Source organism: Dendropsophus ebraccatus, chromosome 8, assembly GCF_027789765.1.
Source record: "Dendropsophus ebraccatus isolate aDenEbr1 chromosome 8, aDenEbr1.pat, whole genome shotgun sequence".
NCBI lineage: Eukaryota > Metazoa > Chordata > Amphibia > Anura > Hylidae > Dendropsophus > Dendropsophus ebraccatus.
Window position 1 is genome coordinate 9456169 of NC_091461.1, and position 21776 is coordinate 9477944.

Consider the following 21776-nt stretch of genomic DNA (forward strand, 5'->3'; position numbering starts at 1 on the left):
TAGGGAGGGGCTACTGCAAGGCAGGAGAGGAGAAGAAGCTGAGAGAGGGAGGGGCCACTGCAGGGCAGGAGAGGAGAAGGAGCTAAGAGAGGGAGGGGAAGAAGCTGAGAGAGGGAGGGGCCACTGCAGGGCAGGAGAGGATATGCAAGTGATGCTTTCCTGGGATAGAAATGAAATAGATAGATAATAGATAGATAGGTAGATACTTTGTATCTTGGAGCAGCACTACTTGTAAACACATGGGGGGTGCCAGTAGGTAGTCACAACCAAGACTTCACCTTGAATATTGCATAAATTGCCCACAGCACTCCGATATTAGCAAAACAAACGTGATTGTATTGCATAGTGAAGCAGCACAGCAAAGTGTCAAAATAGCAACGTTTCAACGACCTCCATCGTCTTTTTCAAGTGTTTTGACACTTTGCTGTGCTACTTCACTATGCAATACAATCACGTTTGTTTTGCTAATATCGAAGTGCTGTGGGCGATTTATGCAATATATATAGTTAGATAGATAGATAGAGATGCTAGATAGATAGGAGATAGATAGATAGATAGGAGATAGATAGATAGATAGATAGATAGATAGATAGATATTCAAAAAGTAACCGCAGCACACAGGACTTTGGTGAAAAATAAATCTGTATTGGTGATTAATCCATACAAACACACGGAAAAAGTAAGCGACGTTTCGACGTCTCAATGACGTCTTTCTCAAGCCAGTGAATACATTTCCAAGCAAACATGTGATTTATATATCCTGTGCAAAGCAATTAATGACGTGTTCATTTCACACACATGATATTCAAATTAGCTAGCGTGAATAAATATATATAAATAATAAGGGAACAACAAGTTCCAAAGTGACAAAGTGAATATATCTTATATAAGAATTCATAATGGTCAACACAATTATATACAAATATACAAAATGAAAAACATATCGGAGCAGTTGTGATTCCCTCATACGTCGTGATCAGCAGCATCAACCAGGAAATGGATACTTGAACCGCACGCCGTAGGTGGAACGCACGGCCATCTTAGATTGCACCACCAGAGATGTAGCGTCCTGTTGCTAGAGTAACCAGTGACGTCAGGGGTAAACATGATTGGAGTGTATAGTAGCTTATAATGTACCGTGAGACCGACCTATTAACACATTCATCCGTTCTCCCGTGTTGTACGGTGGACAGCGCCCACTAAGACAGTATCCACCGTCTCTGATGATCCATTCGTGGGATGTCCGCGGATGTCTGTGGGGGCTCAACGGTGTAGGTGATTGTTCAGACCATAGATGTCTCGTAAGTACTAGCCAGGATCCATAATGTCTCGGGGTGTTAATAGATGTTGATGCTGCCGTTTCACTACTTCTGAGTTGTCACTTATTCTGCTCCGAGTGATAGGCTTTCCAATAGTTTAATCTGAAGTAATGAAATAATGAAAATTTGTATTAGTATCATTATAACTCATAACAAATATATCAAAATCAATATTATTGTTCTCTGTTAAAATGTATTCATCATACTAAGATGTGTCAGCAACTGCGCTAATGGACAGAACTGCATAGTTCAAGTAGCATTTCAGGCATGATCTTATATGGCATAATTTGGCTAGCTAATTTGAATATCATGTGTGTGAAATGAACACGTCATTAATTGCTTTGCACAGGATATATAAATCACATGTTTGCTTGGAAATGTATTCACTGGCTTGAGAAAGACGTCATTGAGACGTCGAAACGTCGCTTACTTTTTCCGTGTGTTTGTATGGATTAATCACCAATACAGATTTATTTTTCACCAAAGTCCTGTGTGCTGCGGTTACTTTTTGAATATTTATATAGACACCCGTGGATCGGGGTGTGAGCTACGGCACCGGGCCAGGAATCTTCACTGAGTGCTGCGGTATTTGTGTTTTGATAGATAGATAGATAGATAGATAGATAGATAGGAGATAGATAGATAGATAGATAGATAGATAGATAGATAGATAGATAGGAGATAGATAGATAGATAGGAGATAGATAGATAGATAGATAGATAGATAGATAGATAGATAGATAGATAGAGATGCTAGATAGATAGATAGATAGATAGATAGATAGATAGAGATGCTAGATAGATAGGAGATAGATAGATAGATAGATAGATAGATAGATAGATAGATAGATAGATAGATAGGAGATAGATAGATAGGAGATAGATAGATAGATAGATAGATAGATAGATAGATAGATAGATAGGAGATAGATAGATAGGAGATAGATAGATAGATAGATAGATAGATAGATAGATAGATAGATAGATAGATAGAGATGCTAGATAGATAGGAGATAGATAGATAGATAGATATGCAAAAAAGGGGTCCGTGGAGCCTCAGTTACGAGTCTCAAAACACGGGAATAGCCAGATATCCCTCTCTCCAGAGAAGGAAGCCCATTGCCAAGGGGTGCCTCCTAGTGGGGAGAGCACCAAACCACCCTGATACGTAGTCCCTCAGGTCCTCACTCTGTTGCGAGCTTTAGGACCTAAATAGGGAAACTCTGGAGAGAGGGATATCTGGCTATTCCCGTGTTTTGAGACTCGTAACTGAGGCTCCACGGACCCCTTTTTTGCATATTTTAATCTTGTATGGGACAATCAATGGAGACTCGTAAATGAGTACTCCATTGGAATTTTTCGCTGTTCTCCCTGAGTTCAGTGATTGTTGTGTTTTGTTGGTCTATTTATCATTGCCCCAGTAGCCAGAATCCTGCTCCACACTGACGAGGGGCAAAAACCCTGAAACTGCAGTCTGTGGATGGATGCCTAGCCTTGGTAACCCTTGTCTTATGTCGTTATACTCACCACAGAGTTAGACTTTGACTCACAGGGGCCACCCTGGTGTTTCCCTATTTAGATCCTAAAGCTCGCAACAGAGTGAGGACCTGAGGGACTACGTATCAGGGTGGTTTGGTGCTCTTCCCACTAGGAGGCACCCCTTGGCAATGGGCTTCCTTCTCTGGAGAGAGGGATATCTGGCTATTCCCGTGTTTTGAGACTCGTAACTGAGGCTCCACGGACCCCTTTTTTGCATATTTTAATTTTGTATGGGACAATCAATGGAGACTCGTAAATGAGTACTCCATTGGAATTTTTCGCTGTTCTCCCTGAGTTCAGTGATTGTTGTGTTTTGTTAGATAGATAGATAGATAGATAGATAGATAGGAGATAGATAGATAGATAGATAGATAGATAGATAGATAGATAGATAGATAGATAGATGATAGGAGATAGATAGATAGATAGGAGATAGATAGATAGATAGATAGATAGATAGATAGATAGATAGATAGAGAGAGAGAGAGAGAGATAGATAGATAGATAGATAGAGATGCTAGATAGATAGGAGATAGATAGATAGATAGATAGATAGATAAGAGATAGATAGATAGATAGATAGATAGATAGATAGGAGATAGATAGAAAGGAGATGGATAGATAGATAGATAGATAGATAGATAGATAGATAGATAGATAGATAGATAGATAGGAGATGGATAGATAGATAGGAGATAGATAAATAGATAGATAGATAGATAGATAGATAGATAGGAGATAGATAGGAGATAGATAGATAGATAGGAGATAGATAGATAGGAGATAGATAGATAGATAGATAGATAGATAGATAGGAGATAGATAGATAGATAGATAGATAGATAGATAGATAGATAGATAGGAGATAGATAGATAGATAGATAGATAGATAGATAGATAGGAGATAGATAGATAGATAGATAGATAGATAGGAGATAGATAGTGGCACAATACGTCACTGCCTGCCATAGAGAGGAGCGTGATACATCATGGACTCCGATACCCCGACCCTGAATGTAACCCCCCTACCACCATGATGCATCATGAACCCCTGTACACCGACCCCGGGTGAATCCCATTTCCTCAACCCCCTATTCTCCCCATGCTTTGGCAATGCTAATGTGTAACTTGGACCTGCCAATAAAGCTTTTTTGATTTGATTTGATAGATAGATAGATAGATAGATAGATAGATAGATAGGAGATAGATAGGAGATATATAGATAGATAGATAGATAGATAGATAGATAGGTAGGAGATAGATAGGAGATAGATAGATAGATAGATAGATAGATAGATAGATAGATAGATAGGAGATAGAGAGATAGATAGATAGATACAAATAAAATAGTTCCAGCAGCACTTTGCCTGCAGGTAGTAGCGGGTGCCAGCAGATCCAGGTCAGAGACCACTGACCGAACGTAGATAAATGTAGAAAAGTCCACAGCACTCCAGATGTATGCCAAAATCGTGAGGTCACCTCACGATTTTGGCATACATCTGGAGTGCTGTGGACTTTTCTACATTTAGATAGATAGATAGATAGATAGATAGATAGGAGATAGATAGATAGATAGATAGATAGATAGATAGGAGATAGATAGATAGGAGATAGATAGATAGATAGATAGATAGATAGATAGATAGATAGATAGATAGATAGATAGATAGGAGATAGATAGGAGATAGATAGATAGGAGATAGATAGATAGATAGATAGATAGATAGATAGATAGATAGGAGATAGATAGATAGTTAGATAGATAGATAATAGATAGGAGATAGATAGATAGATAGATAGATAGATAGATAGATAGATAGATAGATATGAGATAGATAGATAGATAGATAGATAGATAGATAGATAGATGATAGATTAATAGATAGATAGATAATAGATAGGAGATAGATAGATAGATAGATAGATAGATAGATAGATAGATAGATGATAGATAAATAGATAGATAGATAGGAGATAGATAGGAAATAGATAGATGGATAGGAGATAGATAGATAGGAGATAGATAGATAGATAGATAGATAGATAGATAGATAGATAGATAGGAGATAGATAGGAGATAGATAGATAGGAGATAGATAGATAGATAGATAGATAGATAGATAGGAGATAGATAGATAGTTAGATAGATAGATAATAGATAGGAGATAGATAGATAGATAGATAGATAGATAGATATGAGATAGATAGATAGATAGATAGATAGATAGATAGATAGATGATAGATAGATAGATGATAGATTAATAGATAGATAGATAATAGATAGGAGATAGATAGATAGATAGATAGATAGATAGATAGATAGATGATAGATAGATAGATAGATAGATAGATAGGAGATAGATAGATAGATAGATAGATAGATAGATAGATAGATAGGAGATAGATAGATAGATAGATAGATAGATAGATAGATAGATAGATAGGAGATAGATAGATAGGAGATAGATAGATAGATAGATAGATAGGAGATAGATAGATAGATAGATAGATAGGAGATAGATAGATAGGTAGATAGATAGATGATATTATGATAAGATTTCTCATCTTCTATTAATTGTCAGGATGTGTTGCAGAATACAGATATCGAGCTGGACTGGGTCTTCAAGCTTTCTTTCGCCCATGACATTGTCAATGTGAGTATAGTGAGATCCCCCCCTGACATTATTCTGTATATGCATGAAGTACATCAATCTCTGCTGCGCTGCATTGTGGATGATGTAGTGTATACAGCATTCGGTTTTCCAGAGTGATAAAGAATCATCTCCCACAGTGCAGTGTAGCAGGATCACATGTATGTATACATCTATTATCTGATCATGGATCCGTTCTGCTTATTACAGGGTTTGGGATTTCTACATAACAGCCCCCTCATCTCCCATGGAAATCTGAAGCCCACACATTGCCTGGTGGATGGTCGGATGCAAGTGAAACTCTCTGGCTTTGCTTTATGGGAATTCAAATATGGCACAACCTATAGAGACCTCACTGCTAAGAACATCTACTATTCTGGTAAGAAGTGAAACAATGTACATACACAGTGACCACAGCAGCAGAATAGTGAGTGCAGCTCTGGAGGATAATATAGGATGGAACTAAGGATCAGCAATGTAATGTACGTACACAGTGACCCCACCAGCAGAATGAGTGCAGCTCTGGGGTATAATACAGGATGTAACTCAGGATCAGTAATGTAATGTATGTACACAGTGACCCCACCAGCAGAATAGTGAGTGCAGCTCTGGGGTATAATACAGGATGTAACTCAGGATCAGTAATGTAATGTATGTACACAGTGACCCCACCAGCAGAATAGTGAGTGCAGCTCAGGGGTATAATACAGGATGTAACTCAGGATCAGTAATGTAATGTATGTACACAGTGACCCCACCAGCAGAATAGTGAGTGCAGCTCTGGGGTATAATACAGGATGTAACTCAGGATCAGTAATGTAATGTATGTACACAGTGACCCACCAGCAGAATAGTGAGTGCAGCTCTGGAGTATAATTACAGGATGTAACTCAGGATCAGTAATGTAATGTATGTACACAGTGACCCCACCAGCAGAATAGTGAGTGCAGCTCTGGAGTATAATACAGGATGTAACTCAGGATCAGTAATGTAATGTATGTACACAGTGACCCCACCAGCAGAATAGTGAGTGCAGCTCTGGAGTATTATACAGGATACAATCACTGTATGTTAGGGAATTTTGAGGTTGCTGGCGGGTTCTAGCATGTGTGCCTATCATCATGGCTGTGAGCTCTATCCTATGAGAACTCCTGCCTTCACTTACATCCCCCCATGACTCATGTAATGCAATGTTTGTCCCCCAAATAGATCTGTACTGGACGGCCCCTGAGCTCCTTCGCATGGAACGATTCCCCTTCCGGGGCACCCAGAAAGGAGATGTCTACAGTTTTGCTATAATTATGAGAGAGCTGATATACGACCATGAGGATGGACCTTACCAGGACCTGAACATGGAACCACAAGGTAAAGTCTTTTTGTTGGGTGAGACTTAAAGGACTTGTTCACTTTTGGACATTCCCAAAATATTTACCGATATATTAATTGCAGAAATTATCCACAAAATTAAAGAACCCAATGCGACTGTCCCACTGAGACCGTCCTTATCTGTGGAGAAATGTAATGAGCGGATCATCGCCATGCTGAGAATGTGCTGGGATGAGAACCCGGATCGCCGACCGTCCTTCGTCTCTATAAAGAGGAGCCTAAGAGGAGCCAGCCCAGAGGGGTGAGTCTGAGAATTTGGGGGGACACTATATAGTGTGCATCATACAAGCCACAGGAACATCATCTGAAAATGTCGATGATTTGTATTGTGGGAGGGTTTTGTATCAAGACAGAGCTTGCTGCACAGACGTTTTCCCCCACAACTGCTGTAAACTACAACTCCTATCTGAAACTGTCAGTGCATGATGGGAGTTGTAGTTATGCAACAGCTGGAGAGCTACTCTTTAGGAACAAACTGCTGTATGGATATAGTAAACCATATGTGAGAACCCATAGCCTTATTACAAATAGGAAACCTGCAGAATTGTGAGTGCAGCTCTGTAGGTAACTATACTTAAGAAAATGATATGATAGGAGAACAGAAGAGGATTATTCTGGTGATACTTCTATCTGTGCAGACATGTCAGCATCTTGGACAATATGGTGAACAAGCTGGAGAAATACGCCAATCACCTAGAGGACGTTGTAGAGGAGAGGACGGTACAGCTGATAGCTGAGAAGAAGAAGACTGAGAAGCTGCTGTCCACCATGTTACCAAGGTCAGCTTTACATCCACAGATCCACTCACTCCTCAGCCATCCAGGGGTCATGATATTGTGAGCTGAATCAAGATCAAGATGGCTTTTATTTCACTGAAGTAGATCAGCTGCTATACACACCATTCACCACTAGATGGCAGTATTTCTATTTTATTTTTTTTTATATATTTCTTTTCTGGCATTTTTTTCTTCAAACGCACTGGTCCATGGAACACAGTATTAAAAAAAAAGGCCATCTTCAGGTATTTTTTTCAGCCATAAAACGGCCATGTGTGAACTTCTATGGGCCTGTTTTATGAGGAATAAAGTAGAATCTTCTGGGCCGTTGTACTGAGATACAGTGTGAGCAGAGCCCCCCCCGCACTAACAGTCTCCTGCCCTGTAATAAACCTGTTGTTGTCTCTATGCGGATACATTTGTAACAATATGTAACAATATTTGGCTTCTGTTTGTAAACATTGTTCTCTGCCCTCTGGTTAACCCTTAAGACACATCTCTTCCCAAGATCCATACCTTTTATGTTTTCCCATTGGTTTAGGCACGAGGGCTCATTTTTTTGCAGGATAATTAATGGCACCAGTTCCAGCTTCATATAACATGTTGATTAACTTTTATTTTTTTTCAAATATAATTTATTGATTTTTTTTTAGTAATATATGAACCAAAGTACAGTGGTACCTTGGTTTAAGAGTAACTTGGTTTAAGAGCGTTTTGCAAGAAGAGCTCACAGTTTTTCAAAATTGTGACTTGGTTTAAAAGCATTGCTTTGGTTTAAGAGCTCCTGGTATTGGGTGGGAGCGTAAATGGGGGAGGGGCATGGCCTGCATAGCGGGGTCTACAGCACTGTACTCTGCCCCAGGAAGTCTCTCTCACCTTCCAATTTATAGCAGATCCACTTCAGGCTGGGGCTTACATCAGGGGACAGGACTGTGGGTGTAATCTCTTTATAGCTGCAATCCCTCTCTCCCTGGACAGAGAGTGCTGCTATACTGTGTCCACATCTGCCCTGCTCATTCCTTCATGCTCCCTGCAGTCTCTGTCAGTCCTTGTGTTTCCCATCCTCTCCATTCCTGCTATAATGTTCCTGCACTCACACTCAGCTATACACACTGCTGCTATAATGTGCTTGCACTCACACTCAGCTATACACACTGCTGCTATAATGTGCTTGCACTCACACTCAGCTATACACACTGCTGCTATAATGATTATAAAATGATTTTTGGGGTGTGGAACCAATTGTCTACATTTCAATGATTTCTTATGGGAAAATTTGCTGATTTGTGGATTTGGATTACAAGCACTGTCCCGGAACGAATTATGCTCTTAATCCAAGGCACCACTGTATATGTACAATGTAAGGGATACATACATAGCTGAGTATCACATAAATAAAACAGAAAAATAGCAAACATAAGTATTATCTCTAAGGAAAGGGGAATAAAGAAAAAAAAAAGAAACAAAAACACCTCCGCAGTATAATACCAAGTAGTTTTATGAAACTGTTTAATAATAGATTCTCTTTCCTCCATTGACATAACATTAACTAAAAAGGGTTTTCATTTTTTTTTTTATGAAACTCTTGGTAAAAGTGACTTAGTTATAAATTGCATCTAGCATCTTCCATTGTATAGTTTACTTAAAGTGTCGCTGTTGTTTCATTTTTTTTTTTTTATGCAGAAATCAATAGTACAGGTGATTTTAAGTAACTTTTTTATTGAGTTTATTAGCCAAAAAATGCATTTTTATCATGAAAAAGCAGTTTGAAGCTCTCCCCCCTGTCTTCATAGTTCTATATGGAGAGGGGAGGGGTGGAGGGAGATGAGGCACCAAAACAGGACAAGAAAGAGTTAATTTACAACTACATCACCAGGCTATCTCCTCTGAAGTCAGTACTGAACTCTCTGACCTCTTAATACCGGCTTTCACACAGGTCCCGCTGTGTAATCCTTTGTTCTCTGCTCTCTGCTGGCGACTAATCTCCCTCCTCCCCCTCCCCTCTCCATAGGTTACACAGGGCACGTCTGATGTAAAAGAGTCGAGATTTCCTGATAATGAGCAGTGAATGAGAAAGAGGGGGGGACCTGGGGAAAGTCTTTCTGAATGCAGATAATGGCAGATTTGCCTAATAAACCCAATTACAAAGTTTCTTAAAATCACCTGGACTATTGATTACTATCTCACCGTGTATTCTTCTTCTTCAGCTTAGTTGCGGAGCAGCTGATGTCCGGTAAATCGGTGGAGCCGGAGAGCTTCAGCTCGGTGACCATCTTCTTCTCGGACATTGTGGGGTTCACCACCCTCTGCTCGTCCAGCTCTCCGCTCCAGGTTGTGGGTTTACTCAATGACTTGTACAGCTTGTTCGATGAGATTATCAAAGCGTATGATGTGTACAAGGTAAGATGGGAGAGCTGGCCGTGCCATTTATTATGCAGGCTGTTATAATACTCATTGTATATTAGGTATATACCAGCGGTGCTGCCCCAGAGCTCACACAGCTGACGAAACTTTCTTTTACATCAACTGGTGCCAGAAAGTGCCAGAGACTTGTAATTTACTTTTATAAAAAAAAATCTCCAGTCTTCCAGTACTTATCAGCTGCTGTATGTCCTACAGGAAGTGGTGTATTCTCTTCAGTCTGACACAGTGCTCTCTGCTGCCACCTCTGTCCATGTCAGGAACTGTCCAGAGCAGCAGCAAATCCCTATAGAAAACCTCTCCTGCTCTGGACAGTTCCTGACATGGAGAGAGGTGGTAGCAGAGAGCACTGTGTCAGACTCGAGGGAATACACCACTTCTTGCAGGACATAATGCAGCTGATAAGTACTGGAACACTGGATATTTGTAAGTAAAAGTAAATTACTGATCTATATAACTTTTTGACACCAGTTTATTTGAAAGAAAAAGATTTTCGCTGGATAACCTCTGATCATGTTAAGAGTTGCAGTTCGCTATGTGGCCACATGATGGCGCCACTGACACATGCAATAAAATGTAATATTGTTTACAGGTGGAAACTATTGGAGATGCTTACATGGTTGCCAGTGGTCTCCCCATCCGCAATGGGCTCAGTCATGTGGAAGAAATTGCGACCATGTCTCTACACTTCCTCAGCGCCATGCTGACCTTCAGAATCCAACATAAACCAGAGGAGAAGCTGAAGCTGCGGATCGGCCTCAACACAGGTATGGGACCGATATCTGCGGCTTCCTGTCTATATCATAAGTGGAGGCACCATGTATATACAGTGGAAAATGTATCCTGTATTATACTCCAGAGCTGCACTCACTATTCTGCTGGTGGGGTCACTGTGTACATACATTACATTACTGATCCTGAGTTACATCCTGTATTATACTGCAGAGCTGCACTCACTATTCTGCTGATGAGGTCACTGTGTACATACATTACATTACTGATCCTGAGTTACATCCTGTATTATACTCCAGAGCTGCACTCACTATTCTGCTGGTGGGGTCACTGTGTACATACATTACATTACTGATCCTGAGTTACATCCTGTAATTCTTTTATTAGAAAAATAGAAAAATTAACAAACAGGGCATATCTGGCCATAACTTAAACATAACAGTAAATTACATAAATAACAAATAATAATGATAAACCATTGTAATAGTATAAAGCAAAATGAAATCTTTAACCTTTTGCCACCAAGCCAGCCCAGCATTCCTACTTAACAAAAATAAATAAATAAATAAATAAAATAAATAAATAAAAATGTTTTCAATCCAGGCAAAATAAGCCATAAAACTTAAACTACAAAGCCATCCTCGGCTGTAATCATAACTAAAGAGAAGCCACCCTGGCTAAAAAAAAAAACTCCCAAACCTGGGTTATAGTAAATAAACAAAACATAAACACACACATACAACCACCTCTAGACCAACACACGACCACCTGATACTACAAACAATAACTATACATGAACTGAAAATGAAAGCCATCCAGGCCTAACCAAAAGAAAGCATATAACATATATCAGTATAAAAATAAAATACTAACTAACTAACTGGTTATTCCAGTACAACACTCGGGCCCGGCTGCCCTGAAAAACTAAAAAGGGAACTAAACACCAGTAACAGCGAAACAAACCACACAACAATTCTATCTATTACCCACGTGCCCCTCCACCTTCCCCTAGACCCCAGTGTGAGCTCAGTTCATGGAGTCAAAGTTCAGTCCATTTTTGGTGTCAGCTCCATTCAGCCCACACCTTCCCACAGACCCCGCCCCCCATATCCCCCCTCCCAACCTATTCTGTATCCCCTCATATATACAATATATACAATGACTATTATGTCCATAAAGCTCACATGGCTTATTCAGCCATAACCCTGCCAACACTTATCACAGACATATATTAACATAAACATAGCACACCATAATAACATAACAGAACAATATTATACACAATTATAATAAGGCCCAAGTTCGGTAGCCTGTAAGCCCTTTATACCTACTGCTGACCAGAAAAACAAAACAAAAATCTAAAGTGGCATGCACCAGCCCTCCACCAGGATCGGAGGATGGCAGACCGGGTACCAGAAATTTATAAACTATCCCTTACTATCTTACCCTACTCTCCCCCTATCTCTAACCCTAAGTTTAAACTGACCCTACGCGCTTTCTCTACTGCTGTCCCTACCTGCTCTCTCCCTAACCATAATTATGGCACCTCACCCAGTGGGCTCAGTACCTAGGGCACAGCGAAAGAAAAACCTCTCCACAGGAGAGAAGCCCTACTGGTACCCAGCCTGCCATACTCCAAAGACCTGATCTTCCCAAGGTCACCAGTGATGTTCCTACAGACCTCCACCTCGGAGAGGACTCTACGCTGTGTAGATACTAGACACCGTGCGTTCCACGTGTGGTACCTAACCACTAAGCTGACTAGAAATAACGTGCAGCGATCTCGGCCACCCAGGTTCCTGAATGCCCCATAAGCCCACTCCGGATAGGTGAGACTGACTAACTGACTCCAACCTATGGAGGCGCCCACCCTGGTGTAAACCCCTATATTGAAGGGACATTGAAGCAGGAAATGATCCATACTCTCTAGCGTATTACCACACTCCTCACGGGGACACCCCCGATCATCGGAGCTCCTGCACTTCAAGTTGTCCCTCACATATAGCTTCCCCTGGAAACAGCGCCAGGCCAAATCCCAAAACTTCTGAGGGATCCGTTTCGAGTTTAAAAGACTAAGCCCAACCTCTAGATCCTGGCCTGGGCAGTCCCTGAGCGCCAGGGGCTTCTGGAAATGGGTCAACAGAACCCTTTGGTCAAGGAATTTCCTCGACTGAGTCCTGATCTCCCACATTCCCAGACCCCACCGACGTACCATCTTCAGAGTCGGGGTAGCGTAAGCCGGAAGATATCCATGGGGTGTACGAAGGTCCTTCACTCGCCCTCCTGTCTCCCATTCCTGGAAGAAAGGCCGAAACCATTCCCTGCAGGAGAGTACCCACGGAGGAGCCCTCTCTTTCCAGAGGTTTGCGATGTTAGCTTTCAAGAAGGTGTTCACTAAGAACACCACAGGGTTCACCATAGACAAACCCCCAAGTCTCCTCGTACGGTACGTAACCTCTCTCTTGACCAGGTTCAGCCTATTCCCCCATAACAGCTGGAAGAACAGGCTGTAGATCCTAGTATAGGAAGCCTCTGGCAAGATACACACACTGCCCAGGTAGATGAACAAAGGGAGCAGGTACGATTTGATCAGGTGTACCCTTTCCCTTAAGGTTAAGGACCAACCCTTCCACTGGTCCACCTTCCGAGTGGCATCCTGGAGCCTACCATCCCAGTTTTTAGTGGGGTAATCACCCTGGCCGAATGTAATGCCTAGGATTTTTGCCGAGTCTTGGGGCTCTGGAAGGGTGTCCGGGAGATCAAACTCGGGATCTCCCCCTCCCAGCCAGAGACTTTCACACTTATCCGGGTTGATGCTGGACCCAGATGCCTCTGAGTAGCGATCCACCTCCGACATCACCACATCGACCTCCTCTCTCGAGGACACAAAGATAGTGACATCATCAGCGTATGCTACCACTCTCAGGGTGGCTTCTGGCTCCTCCAGGCTCATCCCGACCCCTGCCAATGGTCCACAACCAACCCTCCTAAGGAACGGGTCGATCGCGAACACATACAACAGTGGGCTCAAAGGACAGCCCTGGCGAACACCAGACCCAACCTCAAAAGAGCGGCCAGACCAACCGTTCACCAGCGGGAAACTCTCTGCCCCTGCATACAAGATCTTAAGCCAATTGACAAAAGTATCTGGTAGGCCATATCTCAGAAGGACAGACCAGAGGTACTCGTGGTTCACCCGATCAAATGCCTTGGCCTGATCCAAGGACAGCAAGTACCCCTTCCAAAGACCCGCACTACTCCGCTCCACTGCCTCCCTGACACTAAGGACAGCACTTAAGGTGCTTCGGCCTGGAACAGAGCAGTGCTGAGCCTCCGAAAGGAGCCGGGGTGCAAACTTCTCCAGCCGATTAAACAGTATCTTGGCCAGAATCTTCCTGTCCACATTGAGAAGAGCTATGGGCCTCCAATTCTCAATGCGGCTCGAATCTTTACCCTTTGACAGAAGAATCAGGGCTGACCTCCTCATTGACCTTGGCAGAGCGTCCGAGGAAAGACACTCATTGAAGACCTCGGTCAAGAGGGGAACCAAGAGGTCCCTGAAGGTCTTATACCACTCAGATGTTAAGCCATCTGGACCTGGCGACTTCTTGAGGGCAAGCCCTTCAATCGCCAGTCTAACTTCCTCTTCCCTGATCTCTTCTGCCAAAACATCAAGAGAGGGGTCTACCCCTGGCTCAGGAACGGTTTCAGCCAGGAAACCCGACATCACATCTCGATCTAGATCCTTCCTCCCCAAGAGGTGTGAGTAAAAGGATCTGACGACCTCCAGGATCCCTGATCTGGACCGGTTCAGAGATCCCGTACTATCAACCAGTCCAGTCACAATCTTACTACTCACTGACATCTTACAGTTTCTGTAGGGGTCGGGCGAGCGGTACCTCCCGAAATCCCTCTCAAAAACTAAAGATGCGTGCCTATCATACTGACACCTCATGAGCAAGGCTTTCACTCTGGAGATCTCCTCTCTACTACCTCCAGTCGAGACGAGATGCTCGAGTTTCCTCCTCAGGCCCTGATACACACGATACCTATTCAGGGATCTGAGGCTCGAGAGCTGGCGGAAGAACCTCGCAACCCGCTTCTTGAATATCTCCCACCACTCTGACTTACTACTACATAGGCCCAGTAGAGGTACCTGACTCTGAAGAAAATCCTCAAAGGACTGTCTTACCTCTGCTTCTTCCAGGAGGGACGAATTCAGCCTCCAGTAGCCTCTACCCATCCGGGGGGTCTCTGAAACATTCAGGGAAAACAAAATTAGACAGTGATCGGAGAACTCCACCTCAACCACGGACACTGCGGAAGAGACAGCTTCCTCCTTTAAATAAAACCTGTCTAATCTAGACCTGCAGCTACCTCGATGATAGGTGAAACCCGTGTGGCCCGAGGGTGTCCGGATGTGGGCATCCTCTAGGCGAGCTTCCCTAACTATACTAATCAGGGCCATGCTATCATAAGCCAGCTTGTCTTTGGCGCCTCTCCTGTCCTGAGACCTCGTGATAGTGTTGAAGTCTCCACCAAAGACCACCTGCCGACTCGTAAAAAGAAAGGGCTTAATCCTCATAAAAAGGCTTTTACGGTCCCACTTAGTCTGTGGGGCATAGATGTTAATGAGCCTGAGCTCTTGCCCCTTCATGAGGACATCCAAGATCAGGCACCTCCCCATTTCCAACTCGATAACCCGTCTGCATTCTACAGGAGCGGTAAAAAGGACCGCCACCCCACTATACGGCTCAGCCGCAAGAGACCAGTGTGAAGGCCCATGCCTCCACTCTCTCTTGGCTTTTATTAGAGAGGCTAGATCTGTCAACCTGGTCTCCTGCAAAAACAAAATGTCGGCGTTAATACGACCGAGAAAATCAAAGGCTGCAAATCTAGCCGTATCCGACTTAATGCTGGCACAGTTAATGGATGCCAGCGTCAATGGGGTGAGTGCCGCCATCATGGGTGATTGAGTTGGACGGCCTTAAACCCCTACTTACTTGTTTTCTTTCCCTTTTTCTTTCCACCCCCTTCAACATCAGAGGAAGACCCCTTAGATGGTTCCTTAGACCGTTTTAAAGAGGTGGACATATCCATCTCTTGATCTTCACTTCCACCACCTGAGGCCACCTGACCCCCTGAGGAAAGTACCTCTGGGGGAGCAGGCTCGGCACCTCCTGGAGGTTCCTCTGCCCTAGACACCAGTCCCTCAACCTCCCCCTCTATAAATGGAGAGGTTCCTTCACTGAGGGACTGATATCTGTTAGATAGACCGATCAGAGGGGGGTCAGTCGGAGCTTCCTTTGACATCTGGCCTTTAATAATTTTTTGGGAAGACGAAGAAGTCGCCTTAGATTTTTTAGGCATCTTCTTAACATTCTTCCTTCTGCTGCGCTTAGGTTTTTCCTCTTGCCATCTCCCTCCATCCTCATCCAGACTTTCATACTGGGAAGAACCTGAGGAGATGGCTATAGCCTCGCTTTCCTCTTTGCGCAGTCTCCCCATCTCTTCATCTAGTTCAGCGCCCCCCAAAGCCTCAGCCTGACCATCTGAGCCAACGCCAGGAGCAGGACCCTGGACTACCCCGACCATCTTGGAACTTCCAAGGTCCTTGCTCCCTCTGCGCATTTTCTCTCGCCTAAGCTGAGTGGGGCTCTTACGCTTTTCCTTGTCAGTTCTCTTCCTTGGCTCTGGTGCTCCCTCTCCTCTGCTGGTCCCCTCCCCCGCTGAGGCAACCTCAGGGCTCTCCCCAGCTCGGGTGGCTGCAGCATAAGAGAAAGAACGGGGACACCTACTAAACGGGTGACCAAGGTCACCACACAGGTGGCACCTAATCCGGCCACAGGATGCAGCAAGATGACCCTCCGCACCGCACAGTGCGCACATCAGCTTAGAGCAGTTTGCGCTAAAGTGGGTGGGATCACCGCACCTGTGGCACAGCTTCGGTTGCCCCTGGTAAAAGACCTGGATTCTGTCGCGACCAAGGAAAGCGGCTGATGGTATGTGCGCAACAGTATTGCCTGAACGTTTTAGACGGACTGAGAACGTCCAGGCCCCAGACCAGATGCCATGCTGATCTAAGTTCTTCCGGGGAACGTCCGTCACTTCCCCGTACCTGCCCAACCAAGTCATGATGTCATAACAAGAAAGTGATTCGTTACGTGTCAAGACGGTCACTTTCTTTACCATGCTCTGGCGAGATATCGCTTTAACAACGAAATCTCGCCATCCGGGCTCGTCCTTCACCAGCTCATAATTAGACCAGAAAAGTTCAAGCCCCTCCAGTCTTACAAAGCTGATGTCGAACTCAGAGGAGCCGTAGGGGTGGATCAAGGCAAAGATGTCACTGGCCTTGAACCTCATCTGGAAGAGAAGCTCCACCACCTTCCCTCTCTGTGGGCACGCATCACTGCCTCTCCATACCAGACGGGCCACGTTCCTACGGCCCACCTCCTGCCCGGGTGTTGGAAGCGACCAGACCACTTCCCCATTGTTCTCTCGGAAGGCTCCAAGTCCATGTCTTTCTATGTAGAAGGACAAGTCGACCTCCCTCCCCTCTACCTGGAGCGTTCTATCTCCTTTCCTAAGTGCCTCAAGAAGGCGTCGTTGCAAGTGACCCTCCCCAGGGGGTGGAAGTGAAGATCTCCCTGGACCTCCGGCTGCCGCAACATTAGCGTAACTCCTAACGGCAGCTGGAGGGGCAGCCGGACCCGGCCCAGACTGACTAGTAACCGCATTACCAGAATATAGCCCAGCAATATCTGCCCTGAGAATTGCCACTTCTCCAGTGGCACCTGAAGGGTTAACTTCACCACCCCTAGCATTCAAACCACTCACATCCCCATCATGCACACCACTACCACTCCCATCAATAACACCACTCCTTCCCCCAGTCTGCACAACATTCATACCACTACTACTCCCCCCATCCGTCACCTCCATGCACTCAGTAGCTAGGCTGGCCTTGTGGATCAGTGTGGCAGGTTTTATCACAGTTTTATCGATTCTTTGTGTCTCAGTCCCAACAGTCTCTTTAGCTTCGGATGCCATGACAGGTGACGCACATGGCCCCGCATCACCATGAACTCTCCCGCTGGAACCCATTATAGGCTCCAATGCTCTTGCCCTGGGAGAGTTGTCTACTGCATTTCCGGAAGACACGCCACCCCGCTGCGACCCCGCAGAGCCAACAGCAGGAGACACGGCAACCGGAAACGCCGTCACTCCAGGTGGATGTGACATTCCGGAACCTTCTGCACCAGTCTCTGATGCCCGGGCACCCCCCACAGAGGAGCGTCCTGCAGCACCCGGGACTCCCGAGTGGCCCTGAACCTTCCTGTCCGGCCCTTCTTTACCTTTACTATGGCCGCCCCCACTACTGACACAAGCAGGAGCGGCTTTCTCCGCCATCTTGCCATCTATCTCTCCTCCTTGCTGGCCCCATTCCACATCAGAAATGGGGACTGGCAGTGTAGAGGAGTCACCAGCCGCCCGGACTGACTTCTCAGCCGCCCCGGACTGCTGGAATGGAGTGAATACAAGACTCACACTTTCTTGCTTTTTGGCTGCTTTTCTTTTTACAGGAACTTCATCTCCGAGCTCTTCTCCAAATGTGAAGGCCTCCATCCTCAGCGGGGACTCCTGCCTGATTATGGCCTGTAGTAGTCCCCCATCTAACAGATCATCATCATCATCATCAGTGTCTGGCAGGGCCACCTGCGCTGCCATAATGCTGTAGCTCTCCTGCATGCTTTGGGGGGTACTTTGGGTGACATCAGAGGGGTCTTCATTCACCACACAGTCCTCCTCCTTACACTCCACCAAGTCCTCAGCTTTTACAGCCTCCTCAGCCTCCATTTCTTCCTCCTCACCACTACTACTCTCCCCATCTCCTGCAGCATCACCCCCATCATCCGCTCTGCTGCTAGGGGATTTCATAGTGGCAAAGCGATCCTCATTGTGCAATTTCTCCCTGAACAGGTCGCTCCCTTCCAGGATGGCCGCCCTCCTCTCCTCTATCCCCTTTACCTGAGCACTCAGGGACTTGATCCTGGGAGAGAACTCGGGCTTCTTCCTCTTGGGAGCCGTATTCGCCTGGTACCTGAGAAAGCGCAGATCTTCTCTTGCTGCCTTCAGTTCCTTCCCAAGCTGTTCATACTCCGCAAACTTAGCGGTGATGCGGGAGCAGTACGTGCTGGCAGACTCCTTGGGGCCTCGCTCACCCCACATCTCCACCGGCTGACTCCTGGACACTGCTGGAGTTTTCTTAGCCGCAGCTTTCTTTCCCCCATCACTGGAAGCCATTGCCTGGGGGCCAGGGGCCACATTGCTGCGGACCCTTCCAGATCTCCTCAGTCCACAGGCTGGAGCGCTGGCCGGTAGCTTCTCCTCTCCACCCCCCGCCGGCCTGGTTCGGGAGATGGAGGCCTTGGATTCCCGGGGATCCATGCTGAAAGCCTCCCCCAGGAGCCTGCCACACTCCTGGGAAAGGCAGGTGAAAAATCAGCTGCTCTCTCTGGAGCTCAGGAGCACAGACAGACACACCTACACACACTGAGAGTGACCACACCCGCCTATCCTCCAGTCTACTCCAGAGCTGCACTCACTATTCTGCTGGTGGGGTCACTGTGTACATACATTACATTACTGATCCTGAGTTACATCCTGTATTATACCCCAGAGCTGCACTCACTATTCTGCTGGTGGGGTCACTATGTACATACATTACATTACTGATCCTGAGTTACATCCTGTATTATACTCCAGAGCTGCACTCACTATTCTGCTGGTAAGGTCACTGTGTACATAGATTACATTACTGATCCTGTACTGATCCTGAGTGACATCCTGCATTATACTCCAGAGCTGCACTCACTATTCTGCTTCTATGTATCTGGTTATCACCTACTCTGCTCTGCTTCCTCCTTGCAGGTCCGGTGGTGGCCGGTGTGGTAGGGGTGACCATGCCGCGGTATTGCCTCTTTGGGGATACAGTTAATACAGCGTCACGGATGGAAAGCAACAGTTTACGTAGGTAAACGCTGGAACATCTATTGCAAGGAAACACATCATTTGTGCTCATCACATCCAGAGCTCTATTCACAATTCTGCTGGTTGCAGATTGCAGCTGATCAGCACAAGTGGTAACAGAGAACTTGTAACTGTGACTGCAGCTTTGGATGTGACTGGAGTCTGATCTGTTATACAGCATTATCGAGATCTGACTGTTCAATCTTCTATATACACTATATACTACAGTGAGAGAGAACAGCTAATAATATGTATACATAGTATGGCAGTATTATGTGAGCACTGCATGGCACTATTACATATTACTGCATGGCATTATAAGTGAACACTGTGTGGAGCCATTATGTTGGCACTGTATGGTGGCATTATGTGAGCGCTGAATGGCATTATATTGCAATGTGTGGCAGTGTTATGTGAGCACTGTATGGCAGTTTTATGTGGGCATTGTGTGGCACTATTGTGTGATTACTGTATGACAATATTATGTAGGAACTGACAGCACTATGTGAGGGCTATAAGGCTCTATTATTTTCACTATATAGCGACACCATGTGAGCCTGGTTTGGTATTATTATGTGGCACTGCAACACGTCAGCAGTGTTAGGTAGTATTATTTGGCACTGTATGGAGGCACCATGTCAGCACTGTTAGGTACTATTATATGCACTTTATAGCAGCACCATGTCAGCACAGTTAGGTACTATTATATGGCACTTTATAGCAGCACCATGTCAGCACTTTTAGGTACTATTATTTGGCACTGTATGGCAGCACCATGTCAGCACTGTTGAGTACTATTGTTTGGCACTGTATGGCATCACCATGTCAGCACTGTTAGGTACTATTATATGGCACTTTATAGCAGCACCATGTCAGCACTGTTAGGTAGTATTATTTGGCACTGTATGGCGGCACCATATGAGCATTGTTGAGTACTATTATGTGGCACTGTATGGCGGCACCATGTCAGCACTGTTCGTTACTGTTATTTGGCACTGTATGGCAGCACTATGGATGTGGCACTGTATGGTAGCACTGTATGGGGGCGCCATGTCAGCACTGTTAGGTAGAATTATTTGTCACTGTATGGCGGCACCATGTGGGCACTGTTGAGTACTATTATGTGGCACTGTATGGAGGCACCATGTCAGCACTGTTCAGTACTATTATTTGGCACTGTATGGCGGCACCATGTGGGCACTGTTGAGTACTATTATGTGGCACTGTATGGTGGCACCATGTAAGCACTGTTCGTTACAGTTATTTGGCACTGTATGGGGGCGCCATGTCAGCACTGTTGAGTACTATTATGTGGCACTGTATGGCGGCACTGTTAGGTAGTATTATTTGGCACTGTATGGCAGCACCATGTGAGCACTGTTGAGTATTATTACTTGGTATTGTATATCAGTGCCATGTCAGCACTGTTGAGTACTATTATGTGGCACTGTATGGCGGCACTGTTGGGCACTATTATGTGGCACTGTATGGCGGCACTGTTGGGCACTATTATGTGGCACTGTATGGCGGCACTGTTGGGCACTAGTGTATACACACCATGCTTGGGAATACATCAGGAGTTATAGCCGCTCTCTTCTCTCCTCCACAGCTCTGCGGATTCACATCTCTGAGACAACGGCCGAAGCTTTGGAACTGATTGGGGGCTACAGTCTATCAGAGAGAGGATGGATCCAAATCAAGGTATAAATGATGATTATTACACAGGTGTGAGTGTTATCCCCGACCTCCATATACAGCCGCTCTGTATCTAAGTATCAGTATCCCACATACAATGTACATGCATCATAATGTCCCATTAACAAGAATAGCAATGGCCGCCTCCCAAAGTTCCCTTTAAGAGATAATTTTATATATAAAACCAAGGCTGCTGTGAACTCTGTGTCCCACAATGCATGAC

General features: G+C 44.8%; 1 protein-coding gene across 1 annotated transcript in view; it reads left to right on the top strand.

Annotated features, from left to right (window-relative positions):
• LOC138799957 (guanylate cyclase 2G-like) overlaps nucleotides 1-21776 on the top strand; it is a 38506-nt gene that overhangs the window by 13689 nt on the left and 3041 nt on the right. The window contains exons 12-20 of the mRNA XM_069981763.1: nucleotides 5442-5513; nucleotides 5721-5889; nucleotides 6720-6875; nucleotides 6960-7137; nucleotides 7535-7675; nucleotides 9880-10072; nucleotides 10686-10860; nucleotides 19760-19858; nucleotides 21468-21559. Coding sequence (XP_069837864.1) covers nucleotides 5442-5513; nucleotides 5721-5889; nucleotides 6720-6875; nucleotides 6960-7137; nucleotides 7535-7675; nucleotides 9880-10072; nucleotides 10686-10860; nucleotides 19760-19858; nucleotides 21468-21559 — 1275 coding nt within the window. The remainder of the gene's footprint in view (nucleotides 1-5441; nucleotides 5514-5720; nucleotides 5890-6719; nucleotides 6876-6959; nucleotides 7138-7534; nucleotides 7676-9879; nucleotides 10073-10685; nucleotides 10861-19759; nucleotides 19859-21467; nucleotides 21560-21776) is intronic.